Source organism: Moschus berezovskii, chromosome 14 (assembly GCF_049115385.1).
Source record: "Moschus berezovskii isolate FMDL1 chromosome 14, NW_MosBer_1.0, whole genome shotgun sequence".
Taxonomy (NCBI): domain Eukaryota; kingdom Metazoa; phylum Chordata; class Mammalia; order Artiodactyla; family Moschidae; genus Moschus; species Moschus berezovskii.
This window is the reverse complement of record NC_142473.1, coordinates 88,482,486-88,504,040: the sequence shown is the minus strand read 5'-3', so window position 1 is coordinate 88,504,040 and position 21,555 is coordinate 88,482,486. Positions and strand designations below refer to the sequence as shown.

The 21,555-nt window shown below is 39.6% G+C and overlaps 1 protein-coding gene across 3 annotated transcripts in view; it reads right to left on the bottom strand.

Moving 5' to 3' along the window:
* The window catches only part of MS4A13 (membrane spanning 4-domains A13), a 44,715-nt gene that overhangs the window by 12,095 nt on the left and 11,065 nt on the right, over positions 1-21,555 (bottom strand). For 2 of the 3 annotated variants that reach the window (XM_055424202.2, XM_088843359.1), the window contains one exon: positions 9,930-10,025. In XM_055424202.2, the coding sequence (XP_055280177.1) occupies positions 9,930-10,025 (96 nt within the window). Of the gene's footprint in view, positions 1-2,777; positions 5,275-9,929; positions 10,026-21,555 lie in introns of those variants that run through there. The other variant, XM_055424203.2, reaches the window with a different exon arrangement.

Here is a 21,555-nt window from a genome sequence, read left to right as displayed (position 1 = left end):
TTTCTCTAAAACTACTTTGTTTACCTCTCTTCTGTTTCTTTTCTTGCCTTCTTTTGAATTTTTCACATATTTTTATTTAATTTTATTTGGTTATTATAGTCTTTTATTATTCTTTCAGTGTTTGCCTTAGATGTTATGACATGCACCTCAATTTATTAAGGGCTATTGTAAATTAGTTCTTTACTGCTTTACAGACAAGGCAAAACCTTATAACACTTTAGCTCCATTTATCAGCTGCCTTGGGCTATTTCACTCTCTTTAAAGATATTTTAGTATGCCGAGCAATGACCATTTATATGGTCACTATATTTACTTAGACATTTATCCTTTTTTCTCTTTTCTTTTTAGTTTATTTAATTGGAGGCTAATCACTTTACAATATTGTACTGGCTTTGCCATACACTGACATGAGTCCGACCCGGGTGTACACATGCTCCCCATCCTGAGCCTCCTCCTCTCTCCCTCCCAATCCGATCCTTTTAAGTTTGTGCATCTTTTCCTCTTCTGCCTATTCAGCTTTCCATCTGAGACATTACCCATTTGTCTAAAGAACACTTACTGAAATTTTAATTCAGTGTTGAAGGCTTTTGGCTAACAAGTCAGCCATCATTCTTTTTATCATTGTTCTTTGAAGGTAAAATGTCTTTTTACCTTGTCTACTTTTACGACTTTTCTCTTTGTGGCTGGTTTTATGCAGTTTTACTATACTGTACTTAGATGTGGGTTTCTATATATTTACTTAGCTTAAGATTGTAACTCTTCTTGAATCTATAGCTAGTCATTTTAAAAAATAAATGGGAAAATTCCCAAGATATAATTACTTGTTCTCTCTTATCTCTACTCTCCTTCTCTACTTCCAAAGACATGCTATTGGACTTTTCACCAGTATCATGTCTCATACCTTGTCCATTATTGCATTTTCCAACATTTTATCAATGCTTCAGTTTTATTTTTCCTTTTGCTTTTTCTTCCAGCTTACTAATTTCTTGTCAGTTATATCTACTTGCTGTTCAGTTCAGTCGCTCAGTCGTGTCCGACTCTCCGCGACCCCATGAATCACAGCACGCCAGGCCTCACTGTCCATCACCAACTCCCGGAGTTCACTCAAACTCATGTCCACAGAGTCGGTGATGCCATCCAGACATCTCATTCTCCGTCGTCCCCTTCTCCTCCCGCCCCCAACCTTTCCCAGCATCAGAGTCTTTTCCAGTGAGACAACTCATCGGATGAGGTGGCCAAAGTATTTCAGTTTCAGCTTTAGCATCAGTCCTTCCAATGAACACCCAGGATCGATCTCCCTCAGAATGGACTGGTTGGATCACCTTGCAGTACAAGGGACTCTCAAGAGTCTTCTCCAGCACCACAGTTCAAAAGCATCAATTCTTCGGCAATCAGCTTTCTTCACAGTCCAACTCTCACATCCATACATGACCACGGGAAAAACCATAGTCTTGACTAGATGGACCTTTGTTGGCAAAGTAATATCTCTGCTTTTTAATATATTATCAAGGTTGGTCATAACTTTCCTTCCAAGGAGTAAGCGTCTTTTAATTTCATGGCTGCAATCAGCATCTGCAGTGATTTTGGAGCCCAAAAAAATAAAGTCTGACACGGTTTCCACTGTTTTTCCATCTATTTCCCATGAAGTGATGGGACCAGATGCCATGATCTTTGTTTTCTGAATGTTGAGCTTCAAGCCAACCTTTTCACTCTCCTCTTTCACTTTCATCAAGAGGCTTTTGAGTTCCTCTTCACTTTCTGCCATAAGGGTAGTGTCATCTGCATATCTGAGATTATTGATATTTCTCCCAGCAATCTTGATTCCAGCTTGTGCTTCTTCCAGCCCAGCGTTCCTCATGATGTACTCTGCATATAAGTTAAATAAGCAAGGTGACAATATACAGCTTTGACGTACTCCTTTTCCTATTTGGAACCAGTCTGTTGTTCCATGTACAGTTCTGACTGTTGCTTCCTGACCTGCATACAGGTTTCTCAAGAGGCAGGTCAGGTGGTCTGGGATTCCCATCTCTTTCAGAATTTTCCACAGTTTATTGTGATCCACACAGTCAAAGGCTTTGGCATAGTCAATGAAGCAGAAATAGATGTTCTTCTGGAACTCTCTTGCTTTCTCCATGATCCAGCGGATGTTGGCAATTTGATCTCTGGTGCCTCTGCCTTTTCTAAAACCTGCTTGAACATCTGGGGGTTCACGGTTCACATATTGCTGTTACATTCATATATTTATATATTAATTTCAGTTGTAGTGCTATTTCTCATTTCCATTTTTTATATTTTCATTTCTCTGCTGAAATCTTGTCATTTAAGGTTTTATAGTTTTGATGTTCGATCTATTGTGGGTCTGTATTTTTTTATTGGATTTCAATTAATTCTTGTTTTCCTTTGATTGAATTCCAGACATTGGGTATGAAAAAGCTGTAGTGATAACTTGATGCTTTGGATAAGGCTGTCTTCCTCTTGAAATGATTTATATTTGCTTTGGTAAAATGTTAGATTTGGGGAAGCTCATTTTCATACAATCTGCAATTGAACTGAGCATCAGTCTATGAGAGGGATGGCTCATTTTTGTTCACCTTTACTGTCAGGATATAGTTCTTTTTTGTGTTTTTTTGCAAATTTAACTTTTTTTAAAAAATGTGAGAATAACTGCTTTACAATGTTGTGGTGATCTCTGCCGTACATCAGTGAGAATCAGTCTAATTATACCGATGTCCCCTCCCTCTTGAGTCTCCCCGCTCCCCCACCATTCCACCCTCTAAGTAACCACCGAGCACCAGACTGCGCCCGTTTTACACAGCAGTTTCCTGCTAGTTCTGTTTTACACATGATAGTGTGTCTGTGTCAACGCTGCTCTCTCAATTTGTCCTACCCACTCCTTCCTTCGCTGTGTCCATCAGACAGTTCTCTACATCCGAGTCTCCATTTCCTCTCTGTAAATAGGTTTATCAGTACTGTTCTTCTAGATTCCACATATATGAGCTAATATACAGTGGAATATTACTCAGCCATAAATAGGATATAGCTTTTACAAGGATCATGATAGGAAGTCCTGGGTGTCTGTGAGCTTCTGGTGGGCATGAATTCCAATTATTGCTTTCATAATTCTTTAAGAATATGAGAAGCTCTTAAGTTTCTTAACACTTATCTGTTGTTTACAATTCAGAAAATGCATCTGCAGGAAAAGCTATGCTAAAAGTCTGTATTATCTCTTGGTTTCAATTCTGGAATCTTGGTTCCTTAAATCCCAGCCTCCTTAAGTCCTAAATTTCCAGTACCTTCAAACAGATGATGTTTTAAAATGTTGGCTTGCTTCTGTTTATTCTTTGTAGGAGGCTTGGACTTCAAGAACTAAGTTTTTAACTGCTGGAAATGGAAACCCTATTTCCATATTTCCATCAAAATCATTCTCCTTCTATATAGCTAGCTAACCTTTTCCCCAGCCTCCAATTGTGTATTTTCAACCGCCCAAGAGACATCACCACTTTTAATATCTCATATCAATCTCAAACACAACTATCCAAAATGGAACTTATCACTTTATCCAATCCTGCTGTGTCTTCTGCATTTTTTATGCAAAAACTGAGGGTCATTTTAGATTATTTTTCCCCTTAACCTTATTTTTAATCAGTCAACAAAACTAAAACTTGTCCTTTATTCTCTGCTTAGTTTGAGTCATTGCAGTAATTATCCATTACTCGTACCCAGAGTCTGCTTGTTCTTACCAAAATCCCCCTGTTTAATGCATCTCCATTGACTACTTTTTTCTCAGGTGTAGTCTCAAGCTTATTATTTCCTCCTTAAAAACTCTGCAGTGCTTTTGCACTGTCTTATCGTCAAGACACACTCCAACACTTCAGTTGTACATCTTCGGTAGTCTGACTCTGTCATCTGGTCTCTTCCTACTCTTTCAACTTCTACTCTTCACCTATTTCTCCCTGTCATTATGTTTTAATGATACATACTTATTTCAGCTATTAGAATATGCTGTGATCTTTTTCACATCTCTCTTTTTTTTTTGCATGAGCTAATCTTTTCACTTCAAATGTCTGTCACCTTTCAATCTGCTTGGTAAACTATGATTAATCCCCTGCTCAGAGGTCATGTTCTTCAACTTTATTCCTTCCTACTTCCCAATAAAAGAATCATTATCTTTTTTCTTATGTTTTTCTCATACTTATGTTAATAATATGTCACACTACAGTATTGATTTGTTAACTGTTTGTTTCCTTCCTTAAAATAAAAACTCTTTGTGATGAGGTTCCTCTTTAATTTTTGATACTACAAAGTTTAATGTATCTGTTGGTACATTGTAATCACTCAATTAATGTGTGTAAGATAAGCACTAAAATTCTTAGAACAACAGAATCTTCATTTGTATTATTAGATAACCATCGATGAAACTTCTTGAGAGACAAGGTGGAAAACAAACAAAAAAAACAGCAGCACATTTAAAAGAGAGCTACATATACTCACTGGCATGATTAATATTGCTGAGCAAGGCTTTCTGAAGTTCTTTTCCATATCTGAAGGAAGAATGACTCTGAAGTCACAACAGATCCTTGGGAAATTTTCCTTAGTATGGAAGAGTAGCCTGTTGCTTCGAAGAGCAATTGAACAGGTGATCCAAACAATGAAAAGAAATAAGCAAGGGGGAACAAAAAGGAAGAAAGACAGCAGAGACTTCTAGGGCAGAAAGGAATTTTAATGAGGAGAGGAGCATCAATGAAGGGACTGGACTGGATGCCTTTTGATTTGTACTTTGTTCAGGTAGCTAGCTCAGGTAGAAGAACTCAGACTGAAATGTACTCTTTACGCAGAGAATCGGAATCTTAAGCTATTTAAAATTTCCCTGAGAGTTATACAATATCAAGCTCTAAGTCTGTGTAGCTTGTGCTCTAGAGACAATTGCAAATCATTTTAATGGTCTCTTACAAAAGCTCAATTAGGAAGAGTTGAGTGTACCTAGAAAGTAAATTTTTCCTTGTGATACTATTGTATTTAATTTAGCTTTCCAATTGGAGCCTACAAAAATATGTGCAAAGAACTTTCTTGAATACTGAAAAGGAAAATTCAACTCGTTTCATGTTTTCTTTTGCACAAAATCTGTGGACTTTGTAGCAGCTTTGTCACACAGATATATCATTAGGGCCTACATCAGGTAAGAGCGCCAGGAAAATTCTCACATTTCGAAGGTTTCTAAAAAGCATCCTCAACTTCCTCTGTGACAGCTGTCTGAATATCTTCATTTTTGCGACACTGAAAAAAAATTAACATCTTAAATATCACATTATGATTCCTAAAATCATACATGTAGTAAATACTGAGTTTTTTAAAAATACAAGCAATAGTGATGTTTATAGAACAAAATGTTAAAGTGCCATTTGTCCTCTTTTGGTTTCATCTCTATCTCAACCCACTCTCTTAATTGCTACTGAATCACATATAACTTTTGGTATACTCCCAGACTTCTGAAATAAAATATTCATGGTCTTCTATAACATCAACAAATGCCAGCACTCCAAAAGTCACCCTGTCATGACATTCCCGATTATTACCCATTCCTTTCCTCTGAAACTAATGCCCTTTTCACTTACAGGTAATCCATCCTTTCTTTTCTTTCTAATTTTACCAATAGCTTCCAGCCCTCCCTCTAAACATTACAGTTTAGCTTTAGTTTTGCCTGATTTCAAATATTCTGCGAGTAGAATAAAAAAGTATGCATTCTTTTGAATTTACCTTTTAATAGTCAAGATATTATATGAGATTGATCTATGTTATTAAGTGTAGTTATTCCTCATTTTAATCACCATGTAGAATTTTATTCTCAATATATTCACCATTCACTGAATGCATTTCCACTTCAGGACCATTATGCATAATACTTATATATATGTTTACCTTTTTCACAAGAAGTTTGTCTTGCTACATGTGTACACACATTTCTGTTGGGTACATAATGAGTTACCGATAGGGTATGCATATCTTAAACTTCAGTAAATAATGCCCCAAAGATTTTCAAAGTTGTTGCAGTAATTTATACTCCAACTAGGAGTGAGAAATTTCATTTATACACAGTCATTACCATCACTTAAAACTGTACTCTGAAATTTAGTCATTCTGTTAGGTACTTAATATCTCATTGTAGTTTTATTTTAATGTTGTTATTGAAATGGTTGGATTTATGTCTGACTGCTTGCTGTGTATTTTCTATATGTCTCATGGGTTTTATAGTCCTCCTTTACTTGTTTTTCGAAATAAAATACTTTCTATGCATCAGATGACACCACCCTTATGGCAGAAAGTGAAGAGGAACTCAAAGGCCTTTTGATGAAAGTGAAAGAGGAGAGTGAAAAGGTTGGCTTGAAGCTCAACATTCAGAAAACGAAGATCATGGCATCTGGTCCCATCACTTCATGGGAAATAGATGGGGAAACAGTGGAAACAGTGTCAGACTTTATTTTTTTGGGCTCCAAAATCACTTCAGATGCTGATTGCAGCCAGGAAATTAAAAGACGCTTGCTCCATGGAAGGAAAGTTATGACCAGCCTAGATAGCATATTAAAGAGCAGAGACATTACTTTGCCAACAAAGGTCCGTCTAGTCAAGGCTATGGTTTTTCCCGTGGTCATGTATGAATGTGAGAGTTGGACTGTGAAGAAAGCTGATCGCCGAAGAATTGATGCTTTTGAACTGTGGTGCTGGAGAAGACTCTTGAGAGTCCCTTGGACTGCAAGGAAATCCAACCAGTCCATTCTAAAGGAGATCAATCCTGGGTGTTCATTGGAAGGACTGATGCTAAAGCTGGAACTGCAATACTTTGGCCACCTCATGCGACGAGTTGACTCACTGGAAAAGACTCTGATGCTGGGAGGGATTGGGGTAGGAGGAGACGGGGACGACAGAGAATGAGATGGCTGGATGGCATCACCGACTCGATGGAGGTGAGTTTGAGTGAACTGCGGGAGTTGGTGATGGACAGGGAGGCCTGGCGTGCTGTGATTCATGGGGTCGTAGAGAGTCGGACACGACTGAGTGACTGAACTGAACTGAACTGATGCATTGCTTTAATTTGTTAATTTTATTTTACTATAATTCTGGGAATTTTCTTAGTCATTGGTCAGGGGTTACAGCATGCATTTTACCTTATCACCATCTGCTTCAGATGGATGCTAGTTTAATCCCAGGAAAACACAGAAACTGTATTCTAATGTGGCTATATTCCTTCCCCTTCCTTTGTGCTATTATTGCCACATGCATTACATCTACATACGCGACATGGAGAAGGAAATGACAACCCACTTCAACATTCTTGCCCGGAAAATTCCATGGATAGACAAGCCTGGAGGGCTATAGTCCACAGGGTTGCAAAGTGTCAGACACGAGCACATGTTGTGCAACCAATGATATTGTGTTATAATTCTTGCTTTTATAATCTTATCTCTTTTAAAATTTCATATAAAAAATGAAAAAATATATATCTATAGACCAACGGTTGGCAAGCTATAGCACATAAACCAAATCTGATCCATTACCTGTTTTATAAAGTTTCATTGAAACAAACCATATCTATTCATTTAAACACTGTCCATGGCTGCTTTCATGTTATTAAGTAAAACTGAGTAGCTGGGACAAATGGAATTAATGTTGATAATAAACATGAATTAAAAATAAGGAGATTATCTTGGATTAACTGGGTGAGCTCAATGTGACTTATGCAATTGTCTTTCAAGTTAGTTAAGAAAGAACAAATGACATATTTAGACTACTGTTTAAACAGTTATCTGCATAATTACCTTTACTGATGCTATTTCTTCATGTGTATTTGAGCTCCACCTGGTATTATTTCCTTTCGGTCTTAAGAGCTTCCTCTGGCGTTTCTTGTAAGGAAGTTCTCTAGCCACACATTCACAGTCACTGTCCATCTGTATGTCTTTATTTCACAGTCATTTCTGAAGGATAGTTTTAAAGGACATAGAATTCACGCTTGACTGTTTTTTCCTTCCCACACTGTAATATGCTTTCCTACTGTTTTAAGGCCTCCATTGTTTTTCATGAGTTGCTGCTACTGCTAAGTCGCTTCAGTCGTGTCCGACTCTGTGCGACCCCACAGACAGAAGCCCACCAGGCTCCCCCGTCCCTGGGATTCTCCAGGCAAGAACAGCGGAGTGGGTTGCCATTTCCTTCTCCATGAGTTAGCAGTTAATCTTATTATGGATTACACTTACACTGCACATGAAGTCATTTTTTCTTGCTGCTTTCAAGACTTTATTAGTTTATTTCTGAAGCATCTAGGATTGCATCTCTTTGTGTTTATTCTAAGATCACTCAGCCTCTTAGATGGATGCATGCTAAGTGGCTTCAGTTGTGTCTGACTCTATAATCCTATGAACTATAGCCTGCCAGGCTTCTCTGTCCATGGGGGTTCTCCAGGCAAGAATATTGGAATGGATTGCCGTTTCCTTCTCCAGGGGATCTTCCCAACCCAGGGGTTGAACCTGTGTCTTAGATAGACAGAATAATATTTTCCCTCAAATGTGGGAAATTTGGGGCCATTATTTTTCAATTTTTTCCCTCATTCCCGCCTTTCCGGTATTATTATTATGCATATGTGAGTGCAGTAGATGGGGTCCCCCCAAAATCTCTGAAGCTGTTTATTTTTTTTCAGTTCTTCAGACTGGATGATCTATACTGTTCTATCATGTTTGCAGATTTTGTCTTCTGTTGACTCAGATTTGCCCTTGGGTTTTTCATTTCAGAAAGGATGTCAGTCCTGAATATTCATTAGAAGGACTGATGCTGAAGCTGAAACTTCAATACTTTGGCCACCTGATGCGAAGAACTGACTCATCGGAAAAGACCCTGATGCTGGGAAAGATTGAAGGTGGGAAGAGAAGAGGACGACAGAGGATGAGATGGTTGGACGGCATCACTGACTCAATGGACATGAGTTTGAATAAACTGTGGGAGTTGGTGATGGACAGGGAGGCCTGGCATGCTGCAGTCCATGGGGTCTCAAAGAGTCGGACACAACTGAGTAACTGAACTGAATTGTGCATCTTCAGGTCTGGCTGGTTGTCACTTTCTTGCCCCAATAGTATTGTAATCTTAGTTAGGCCAGGTGTTAGATTGGCTTTTCCAGATTGTTTGCAACTGAGATCACCATTGTTTTAATAATACCCTTAGTCATAAAAATTTCTTTGCTCTACTCCAAATAAAACCAGTCCTCTGCAGCAGTGAGACTGCTGGTCCTCACAGTCTGACTCACCCAGGTAAATTTCTGCAAAATGGAACCTGGAGTTGAGGGAGCAAGTTGTAAGCAACTGGAGCAGCCCCAAGTTAAACTGTCACAGACATCCACTGCTCTTACCCGAGGTTTAGTAAGTTTTTTTAAATAAACACTTCTCAATTTGTTGTGTTGTTGTTTAGTCACTAAGTCATGTCTGACTCTTTGTGACCCCATGGACTGTCGTAGCACACCAGACTTCCTTGTCCTTCACCACCATTGCTCAAACTCATGTCCAGTGAGTCAGTGACGCCGTCCAACCATCTCATCTTCTGCTACCCCCTTCTCTTCCTGCCCTTGAGCTTTCCCAGCATCTGGGTCTTTTCCAATGAGTCACCTCTTTGCATCAGGTGGCCAGAGTATTAGAGCTTCAGATTCAGCATCAGTCCTTCCAGTGAGTATTCAGAACTGATTTCCTTTAGGATTAACTGGCTTGATCTTGTTTTTCTTTTAATACTGTTTCATGTATTATTTTTCTAATTTTATAAACAGATAAAAATAGAAAGTGAAATATTATTTTATTTTTATTAGTATCAAACATTATATCAGAACACTTTATCTCCTTATAAAGTGTACTTACTAGAAATTACATCTCTAGTTTTGCCAGCAAGTTAGATAAAACACTTACCAAGCCAACACAGCCGAAGATTGTGTATGTGAATGCAACAGACAATTCCAATGGGTAGAAGCTCAGTAAAACACGTGAAATTTCTCTCCCAAGTTTCTGAAATCAGAAAATAGAGAGACATTTTGCATTATTATCTTTTTAAAAACTTAGAAAAATTTTGACTGAAGTTAATTTACAATGTTGTGGTAGTTTGAGGTGTACAGCAGTGATTCAATTATACACACAAGAGGAGAGTCAGAGCTGGCTTGAAGCTCAACATTCAGAAAACTAAGATCATGGCAGCTGGTCCCATCACTTCATGGGAAACAGATGGAGAAACAGTGGAAACTGTGGCTGACCTTATTTTTTTGGGCTCCAAAATCACTGCAGATGGTGACTGCAGCCATGAAATTAAAAGACGCTTACTCCTTGGAAGGAAAGGTATGACCAACCTAGACAGCATATTAAAAACCAGAGACATTACTTTGCGAACAAAGGTCTGTCTAGTCAAGGCTATGGTTTTTCAGTGGTCATGTATGGATGTGAGAGTTGGACTATAAAGAAAGCTGATCGCCGAAGAATTGATGCTTTTGAACTGTGGTGCTGGAGAAGACTCTTGAGAGTCCCTTGGACTGCAAGGAGATCCAACCAGTCCATCCTAAAGGAGGTCAGTCCTGGGTGTTCATTGGAAGGACGGATGTTGAAGTTGAAACTCCAATACTTTGGCCACGTGATGCGGAGAGCTGACACACTGGAAAAGACTCTGAAGCTGGGAGGGATTGAGGGCAGCAGGAGAAGGGGATGGCAAAGGATGAGATGGCTGGATGGCATCACCGACTCGATGGACATGAGTTTGAGTGAACTCCGGGAGCTGGTGATGGACAGGGAGGCCTGGCATGCTGTGATTCATGGGGTCGCAAAGAGCCGGACACGAATGAGCGACTGAACTGAACTGAACTGATGTACTACACGTGTGTGCTCAGTGGTGTCCGACTCTATGCAACTCCATGGACTGCAGCCTGCCAGGCTCCTCCCTCCATGGAATTTTCCAGGCAAGTATACTGGAGCCGGTTGCCATTTCCTACTCTAGGGGATCTTCCTAACCCAAGGATTGAACCCATGTTTTGCAACTCCTGCACTGGCAGGCAGATTCTTTACCACCAGCACCCTGGGAAATGATGTACATATATATGTATTCTTCTTCAGCTTCTTTCCCTTATAGGTTATCACAAATACTGAATAGTTGCCATGCTACACAGCAGGTCCCTGTTGGTCACCTGCTTTACGTACAGCAGTGAATACATATCAACCCCAAACCCCTAATTTATTCTGCACTCCTCCCTTTGGTACCTCGGCAGTCAAAGTTTTTTTCTGATGTCTCTAAGTCTATGTCTGCTTTTTAAATAACTTCATTTGCATCTTTGAGATGATCATACAATTTTTCCTCTTCAATTTTTAAATGTACTGTCTTATACTGATTGATTTGCAGATATTCAAAAATCCTTGCATCCTTGCGACAAATTCCACTTGATCATGGTGTATGATCTGCTTAATGTATTGTTGGATTTGGTTTGCTAGTATTTTGTTGAGGATTTTTGCATCTAGTTTCATCAGTCATACTGGCCTGTAATTTTCTTTTCTGTGGTCTCTTTGTCTGGATTTGGTATCAGGGTGATGATGGCCTCATAGAATGAGTTTGAAAGCGTTCCTTCCCCTGCAATTTTTGTAATAGTTTCAGAGGACTAGGTGTTAACTCTTCTCTAAATGTCAGAATTCACTTGTGAAGTCGTCTGGTCTTGGACGACTGGTTATTGCAAGTTTTTAAATCACAGAATCAATTTCAGTTCTTTTAACTGGTCTGTTCATATTTTCTATTTTTCTTTCAGTCTTGGGGGATTGCGCCTTTCTAAGAATTTGTCCATTTCTTCTTGGTTGTCCATTTTATTGGCATATAGTCGCTTGCAGTAGTCTCTTATGGGCCTCTGTATGTCTGTGGTATCAGTTGTAACTTCTTTTTAATTTTATTGATTTGGGCCCTCTCCCTTTTTTTCTTGTTGTGTTTGGCTAAAGCTTTATCAATTATTTTGGTTATATTTTCAAAGAACTAGCTTTGCATGGATCTTTTCATGGATCTTTTCTATTGCTTTCTTAGTCTCTACTTCATTTATTTCTGCTCTGATGTTTATGATTTCCTCCCTTCTACTACCTTTGGTTTTTATTTGCTCTTCTTTCTCTAGTTGCTTTAGGCATAAGGTTAGTTGTTTGAGATTCTTCTCATTTCCTGAGGCAATCTTGTTTCACTATGAGCTTCCCTCTTTAACTACTTTTGCTTTGTCCCATAGGTTTTCTGGATTATCATGATTTTGTTTTCATTTGTGTCTTAGGTATTTTTATTTCTTCGGTGATCTACTGGTTATTCAACAGAGTGTTGTTTAGCTGCCACATTTGTGTTTTTTGCAGTTTTTTCTTGTTGTTCAGTCTCGAAGTCATGTCTGACTCTCTGTGACCCCATGGACCACAAGCCATGCTCCTATCCTTCACTGTCTCCCAGAGTTTGCTCAAGTTTATGTCCACTGAGCTCTGTGATGCCATCTAACCATCTCTCCTCTGACATCCCCTTCTCCTTGTGCTTTCCATCTTTCCCAGAGTCGGCTGTTTGCATCAGGTGGCCAAAGTACTGGGTCCTCACCTTTAGCATCAGTCCTTCCAATGAATATTCGGGGTGATTTCTTTTAGGGCTGACTGGTTGGACTGCCGTGCAGTCCAACAGACTCTCAGTTCTTTATGGTCCAGCTCTCACATCTGTACCTGACTACTGGGATACCCAGAGCTTTAGCTATACAGATCTTGGTCAGCAAAGTGATGTCTCTGCTTTTTAATATACTGCCTAGGTTTGTCATAGCTTTCCTTCCCAAGAGCAAGCATCTTTTAATTTCATGGCTGCAGTCACCATCTGCAGTGATTTTGGAGACCAAGAAAATCAAGTCTGTCACTACTTCCACTTTCCCCCCTTCTATTTGCCATGAAGTGATGGGACTGGATGCCACGATCTTAGTTTTCTGAATGTTGAGCTTTGAGCCAGCTTTTTCACTCTCCTCTTCCACCCTCATCAGGAGGCTCTTTAGTTTCTCTCCACTTTCTGCCATAAGGGTGGAAACATCTGCATGTCTGAGGTTGTTGATACTTCTCCCAGCAATCCTGATTCCAGCTTGGGGTTCATTCAGCCTGACATTTCACATGATGTAGTCTTCATGTGAGTTAGATAAGCAGGGTGACAATACACAGCCTTGTCATACTCCTTTCCAAACTTTAACCACCACGTTGCTCTATGTCTGGTTCTGTTTCTTCTTGTAGCTTATTTCTAACCTTATAGCTGGAATAGATGGTTGATTGATATGATTTCGGTTTTCTTAAATTTACCGAGGCTTGCTTTGTGGCCCAGCGTATGATCTTTCCTGAAGAATATTCCATGTGTACTTGAAAAGAATGTGTATTCTCCTGCCTTTGAGTGGAATACTGTGTAAATATCAATTAAGTCCATCTGGCCTAATGTGTCATTTTAAAGCCTGTGTTTCCTTATTGGTTTTCTGTCTAGATGCTCTGTCCACTGATGAAAGTAGGGTATTAAGTCCCCCGTTATCACTGTGTTACAGTCAATTTCTCCTTTTATGTCTGTTTACACTTGCCTTATATGTTGAGGTGCTTGCTCTATGTTGGGTGCAAACATATTTACAATTATATCTGCTTGGACTGACCCCTTGATCATTATGTAGTGCCCTTGTCTCTCAGAATACTTCATTTTAAAGTCTACTTTGACTGATGGAAGTATGGCTACTCCAGCTTTCCTTTGATGCCCGCTGGCAGGCAATCCCCTTTTTCATCCTCTCACTTTCAGTCTGCGTGTGTCTCTAGGTCAGTGGGTCTCTTACAGACAGCTTATCTATGGATCTTGTTTTTCATCCATTCAGCCAGTCTATTTCTTTTGGTTAGGATCATTTAATCTGCTTACATTATACATGGTTGAAGTTGCTGATCTCTTTATTCCCAATGCGTGTTAAATATCCTTCATTTGTATTAATACTTTCTTCCTCTTACAGTTACTGGTTTTGATACCATATTTGTGTGTGGATTGTTTCCTACCTTTACTCTATGTTTGACTTTACCATGAACTTCCCCATTTTGTAATTTTCTTGTTTCCAGTTGTGGCCTTTTCTTTTCTGCCTGGACAGATTCCTTGAGCATTTGTTGCAAAAATTGGTTTGGCAGTGTTGAATTCTTTTACTTTTGGTTTTCTGTAAAGTTTTTGATATCTCCATCCTCAAATCTTAACATGAGGCTTGCTGGGTAGAGTATTCCTGGTTGTAGGTTTTTCCCTTTCATCACTTAAAAAATATCGTGTCCTGCTCAGTTGATAGCTTTATGGGGATTCCCTTGTGTATAATTTGTGGCTTTTAATATCTTCTCTTTACTTTTTGTCAATTTGATTACTATGTGTCTTGGCATGTTCCTCCTTGGGACTCCGCCCTTCCTGGTCTTGGGTGACAGTTCTCTTTCCCAGTTTGGGGAATTTTTCAGAGTATTTTCTCAGGCCCTTTCTTTCTTTGATGGGACCCCTATAATGCAAATGTTGGTGCATTTGATGTTGTCTCAGAGCTATGTTAGCATGTCCTCATTTTTTTTCATTTTTTTCTTCTTTTCTATGGCACTGATTTCTACTACTCTGTCTTCCAGCTCACTGATCCATTCTTTTGCCTCATTTATTTTGCTTTTGATTTCTTATATTTTTCATTTCAGTTATTGTATTCTTCAACCATTTTTGGTTGTTCTTTGTGTTTTCTAACTCTTTGTTAAAAGCTTTTCCCTCTGTGCGTGCGTTCTTTTCCTGAGTTCCTGAATCATTTTCACAATCACTATTTTGAATTTTCTTGGGTAGGCTGCCCATCTACACTTCACTTAGTTGTTCTTCTGAGGTTTTGTTTTTCATCTGGAACATGTTCCTTGGCCGTCTCAATTTGTTTAAACTTCTTTTGTTTTTATGAACGTGGTAGGCTACATTCCTCAATCTTCGAGATCCTCTGTAGGGGACAGTTTATGTATCCCAGAAGAACATCCCTCTCTCATCATCCAAGGGCAAGGGACCAGCTGGTCCCAAGATAGTTTCTGATCTGTTTGTGGACTCATTTCTGCAGGCTGTGGAAACAGTTTCCTTGCTTCTGGTGTCTGCCCTTTGGTGGGTTAAGCTGGTTTACAGGCTCATGCAGCCTTCCTGGCAGGATGAGTTGGTGTCTACCCACTGGTTGGTGGAGCTAAGTTTTGGCCCTCTGTGTAGGACTGTGTCAAAGGGCTACGGGCTCAGAATGTCTTTAGGAAGCCTGGGATTATGTGTCAGCCTACTTAGCTGTTTGGCCAGAGGTTTGCCAGCACTGGAGCCTACAGGCTGTTTAGTGGGGCCAGGTCTTGGTGCTAAAGACCCAAGCAAGATGTCTGCCTCAAGGAGAGTTCATACAGATGAACACTTCGAGATGTCTGCCACCCACTTTTATGACCTGAGGGAACAGCTACTCCTTGCTTCCCTAGGAGACCTGTTAAGACCAGCATGTAGGTCTGACCCAGGTTTCTAGGAAATCATTGCTTTTGTCCTGGGTCCTGGTGCTTGCAAGGCCTTGCGTGTTCCCCCCAGAGAGGACTCTGTTTTCCCCAGTCCAGTGAAGCTCCTGTAAGCAGCCCTGCTGGGCTTGAAAGCCAAATACTCTGAGGGCTCCTCCTCCTCTAGGCTGGTTAGCCTGATATGAGGCCTAGAGCTCTGACTCCGGTGGAGAACTTGTGATATATTCTCCAGTCTGTGGGCTGCTCACCGTGGAGGTGTGAGCTCTGATTACATCATGAGTATGCCCCTCCTACTGTCTAGTTGAGGTTTCTTCCGTATGTCTTTGGATGCAGAGTATCTTTTTTAGTAGGCATTAGTCTTTTTTTTATCCATAGTTGTTCAGTAGTGATTTTGGTGTGCTTTTGAGAGGAAGTGAGCTCAAGTTCCTTCTCCTCTGCCGTCTTGTCTCCTTCAAGTTTAAAGTTTTAAGATACCTAACAGATCTTGAAAACTGTGTTTAAATGTGTAGGAAGGGCAGAGATCTGCAGTGAGATCTAGTCTTGAGCCAAGTCGCAGCACCAGAGAAGTGCTCCGTCCTCTTGTGGTTTTCTTGGCTAAGAATCTGGGCAAACCTCAAGAAGCAGAGAGGAAGCACAAGACTGGCACTTTGCTCAAGTCACAGAAAAGCCTAGTGGATGCAATGGCTTTACTTGCATTATTATCTTTAGTAAGTGCAGATATGTTCATAGAAGGAGCTCCTAATATGACAGTCAAGGAAAAGAAGGGAAACAGCAGAATAAGCAAGCTTCTTTCACTATCTGGTTTCCCTAGGCGTTCCTACTCCTGTGCGTCCGGTTCACTCTCCCAGCTCTCGCTGCCCCGGCCAGTCACCCACAGCTTTAATTCTTCATCTTCGTCACTCCGCAGTCTTGTCTCAACTCTCGCAGCTCTTCACTCTGAGTCTATTCACTACAGTCTTTGGTACAGCTCACTATCCAAACTCATCAGTCAACAAGACGTGGCGCATGTCTCCAATGATAAGACTACCAAGAGATTTTACTGAACATCAAGCAATTCTCATTACTAAAACAGCTATTATTACAAACACTTAAATTTATATGTGTAAAAAATCTCACATAGAAATTTCTAGAGTATCAGACAGAAGAATCAGTTCAGTTCAGCTGCTCAATCATGTCTGATTCTTTGCGACCCCATGGACTGCAGCATGTCAGGCTTCCCTACCCATCACCAACTCCCAGACCTTGCCCAAAATCATGTCCATCGAGTCAGTGATGCCATCCAACTATCTCATCCTCTGTCATCCCCTTCTCCTCCTGCCTTCAGTCTTTCCCATAGATAGAAGAATGAGTAAATTCAAAAAGAGAACATTTCACTTAGAAGTATAAGGTGACTGTGATTTCTGAGATAAATAGAGCAGATCCCTTTTGTTGCTACTGGAAAGATACTTTCGGCTACATATGAGGATGAATGATTTGGTACTAAGCCTGAAAATAAACATAGTGCTTGTGCTGGCTGTGAAAAGACAAGAATGAAATACCGATCTAGATAAAATAACGTCACAATTCTCTCTCCTTCAATTCCTTCACCTTTCCCCTTCGCTTTTTCTGGGTTTATTTAATACCTTTTATATGCAAGAAATTACTGGGTAGCAGCCGTTAGATGGTAAGAATGAAATGACAAAATTCCTGATTTCTCAGTTTATATTCCAACAGAAAATACAGAAGGATAATATAAGGTTATATATGATAAGGTTAAAGATGTCAAAATGGACTAAAAACTCGATCAGTAATTACAGGGGATAGGAGACTCATCTTAAAGTCATTCACATCTAGTAAGGCTTCATAAAGAGTGAGGGCATCTGAAATAAGGACAAGGAAAATGGAGGAAAGCAGTAGCCCCTGCAACTCTAATTCACTTGTTTATCTGTAACCTATTTTGTTTAAGACAGAATTTAATAACATAAATTGGGACAAAAATAATTAACAAATGGAGACATTAAAAAATAAACCCAAACTATATATCATATGACCTACATTTTGATAATGTGAGCAAAAACTAAATGCAAGAATGAACATAACATTTTTTGAGAAAATTATAAAACAAGTTTAACAGAAGTAAAGTGTTCATTAAAGATGATATTAACAGGAAAATAAAGAAGAGGCTGTAGTGGGTTTGAAATAGCAAAGTAAAGAATTCTAATTTTATTGACAGAAACATAGTCATAGCATTTTAGCTGGAAAGTACTTGTAACCTATTAGCTGGCAAGACTGTAGAAAGTAATTTTGCCCTCACTTCTTAATTTCAGACAAAGTCTTCTAAAAGTGGAAAGTTGTGTATCTGAGAAAAACAACAGGAAGCATAACTGAGTTCTCAACATATGATTTAAGCCTCTAAATTCAGCTTAAGTCAGTAAGTGTCCCTTTTCTGGAAGTCAATTTGGGTTGTATTTCTTGTCTCAACCAAGTGATCATTAATTAATAAAAATTTAAGTAAATGATACACAGTAGTTGGTAACTGGGAAGACAGTGTAAAGCTACGGGTGAGGTTTATTTTAAGGTTCTGACACTAGGATATCAAAATAAGGGAGTCTTGCAATACAGTATTTTTGAGGAGAAAAATATTTTCAATTTTATGTATGAAGAGTTTGAGATGATGGCAACAGAAACAAATCCAAGTTTAGAAAAGTCATTAGAACATTAGAACAACAGGCTTGGCGTCTGGGGGAGACTGAGCAGTTAACTAACAGGTATGTGATAGCATTTTCTCCACTCACACATCAAGGAACAGGGAAGTTAAACTTGTTCAAGGGGTTACACACAGTGAGTATGAGAGGCAGTCTCTGAATAAAGGCAGTTTATTGGTTTTGGATTTATCGTACAAGAAGTATTTTTCAGAGGCATGAACTTTTGGGGACAGCTGAACCTACATGAGAACACTGATAACTTGTTGAATGTGTGAACCTAGTCAAGCCACTGGTTTATGTGAGAAGAGCTGGCATTTAGAAAATCTTGTGAAATGTTGGCTGCCTTAGAAAATGTTCAGTTCAGTTCAGTTCAATTCAGTCACTCAGTTGTGTCCAAGTCTTTGGGACCCCATGAACCACGGCATGCCAGGCCTCCCTTACCATCACCAACTTCCGGAGTCCACCCAAATCCATGTCCAGTGAGTCGGTGATTCCATCCAACAATCTCATCCTCCGTTGTCCCCATCTCCTCCTGCCTTCAATCTTTCCCAGAGTCAGGGTCTTTTCAAATGAGTCAGCTCTTCGCATAGGTGGCCAAAGTATTGGAATTTCAACTTCAACATCTGTCCTTCCAATGAACACCCAGGACTGATCTCCATTAGGATGGACTGGTTGGATCTCCTTGCAGTCCAATGGACTCTCAAGGGTCTTCTCCAACAACACAGTTCAAAAGCATCAATTCTTTGGCGCTCAGCTTTCTTTATAGTCCAACTCTTACATCTGTACATGACTACTGGAAAAACCATACCCTTGACTAGATGGACCTTTGTTGGCAAAGTAGTATCTCTGCTTTTTAATATGCTGTCTAGGTTAGTCATGACTTTCTTCCAAGGAGTAAGTGTCTTTTAATTTCCTGGCTGCAATCACCATCTGCAGTGATTTTGGAACCCCAAAAAATAAAGTCTGACACTGTTTCCACTGTTTCCCCATCTATTTACCATGAAGTGATGGCACCGGATGCCATGATCTTAGTTTTCTGAATGTTGAACTTTAAGCCAACTTTTCACTCTCCTCTTTCCCTTTCATCAAGAGACTTTTTAGTTCCTCTTCACTTTCTGCCATAAGGGTGGTGTCATCTGCATATCTGAGGTTATTGATATTTCTCCCAGCAATCTTAATTCCAGCTTGAGCTTCTTCCAGCCCAGTGTTTCTCATGCATATAAGTTAAATAAGCAGGGTGACAATATACAGCCTTGATGTACTCCTTTTCCTATTTGGAACCAGTCTGTTGTTCCATGTCCAGTTCTAACTGTTTCTTCCTGACCTGCATATAGGTTTCTCAAGAGGCAGGTCATGTGGTCTGGTATTCCCATCTCTTGAAGAATTTTCCACAGTTTATTGTGATCCACACAGTCAAAGGCTTTGGCATAGTCAATAAAGCAGAAACAGATGTGTTTCTAGAAGTCTCTTGCTTTTTCGAAGAGCCAGTGGATGTTGGCAATTTTATCTCTGGTTCCTCTGCCTTTTCTTAAAACCAGCTTGAACATCTGGAAGCTCACGGTTCACATATTGCTGAAGCCTGGCTTGAAGAATTTTGAGCATTCCTTTAGTAGCGTGTGAGATGAGTGCAATTGTGCGGTAGTTTGAGCATTCTTTGGCATTCCCTTTCTTTGGGATTGGAATGAAAACTGACCTTTTCCAGTCCTGTGGCCACTGCTGAGTTTTCCAAATTTGCCGGCATATTGAATGCAGCACTTTCACAGCATCATCTTTTAGGATTTGAAATAGTTCAACTGGAATTCCATCACCTCCACTAGCTTTGTTCATAGTGATGCTTTCTAAGGCCCACTTGACTTCACATTCCAGGATGTCTGGCTCTAGGTGAGTGATCACACCATCGTGATTATCTGGGTCATGAAGATCTTTTTTTGTACAGTTCTTCTGTGTATTCTTGCCACCTCTTCTTAATATCTTCTTCTTCTGTTGGGTCCATACCATTTCTGTCCTTTATCGAGCCCATCTTTGTATGAAATGTTGCCTTGGTATCTCTAATTTTCTAGGAGAGATCTCTAGTCTTTCCCATTCTATTGTTTTCCTCTATTTCTTCGCATTGATCGTTGAGGAAGGCTTTCTTATCTCTCCTTGCTATTCTTTGGAACTGTGCACTCAGATGCTTATATTTTTCCTTTTCTCCTCTGCTTTTCACTTCTCTTCTTTTCACAGCTATTTGTAAGGCCTCCTCAGACAGCCATTTTGCTTTTTTGCATTTCTTTTCCATGAAAATGTAGGTATATAATTCTATAATGCTTCTAGGAAAAGATACTGTATATAAGTTCATTTTGTGTAATTAATCACAGCAAATAAAATTGAAATTTTTATGTTTGGGAGATTGTGAAACTGATCATTAGTATTGAGTTCATGTCAGATAAATTCGGTATACAACAGTTTGTAATATTGTTCGCAAATGGTAGTGAGTGAGTGAGTGAAAGTCACTCATCGTGTCCGATTCCTTTCAACCCCATGGACTATACAGTCCATGGAATTCTCCAGGCCAGAACACTGGAGTGGGTAGCCGTTCCCTTCTCCAGGGGATCTTCCCAACCCAGGGATCGAACCCAGGTCTCCAGTATTGAAGGCGGATTCTCTTAGTCTTGGCAATTATGCCATATCTTAAACTAAGATTTAAGCTTATGAGTAGGAGGCGTAAGTTGAAATAACCCGAAACAATCCTACACTTACCAATTCTATCCCTGCCCCATCTCTGCCCCTGAAGTTAGAATGGAAGATTCATACGTTTGGATTTCCCGGGCCAGTGGAAATTTCCTTACAGTTTTCAGGGGAAATCTAATGCACGCTTGACTGACAATCTACGTGGAGGTGTTACTGTGTCTCCTCTCACTGTCTCACTGTCTTCGAGACTTTTGTATTCCATGTTTGGATTCTTTCACCTGATTCCTCCATTCTTCCTTGACGATATACTGCGGGTATGGAGAGAGGGTATATTGGGGAGGAGGAAGTTTATCCCTTATCTGTAATGAGCCTTCTACTCAGATTATCTTAAATTAAAATTTCCAAATTGTTATCTGTTTTGTCCCATTGTTAAATTACAAAGGAGCTCCACTCCAATGTTCTCATTTTAAATAGAATATTTCTATGATTATTACTAAAGTCTTTTGCAGCACTAATACTCTGTGATTCTGAATCTAAAGTCAACACAACTGAAATAAATCTATTATAGTATCAGTAAAGATATTCACATTCATTGGAGAATGTTCAGTTCAGTTCAGTTGCTCAGTCGTGTCCGACTCTTTATACGGTTATTTCTCTAGTACAAAGTATGTGATGAGACAGTTAAT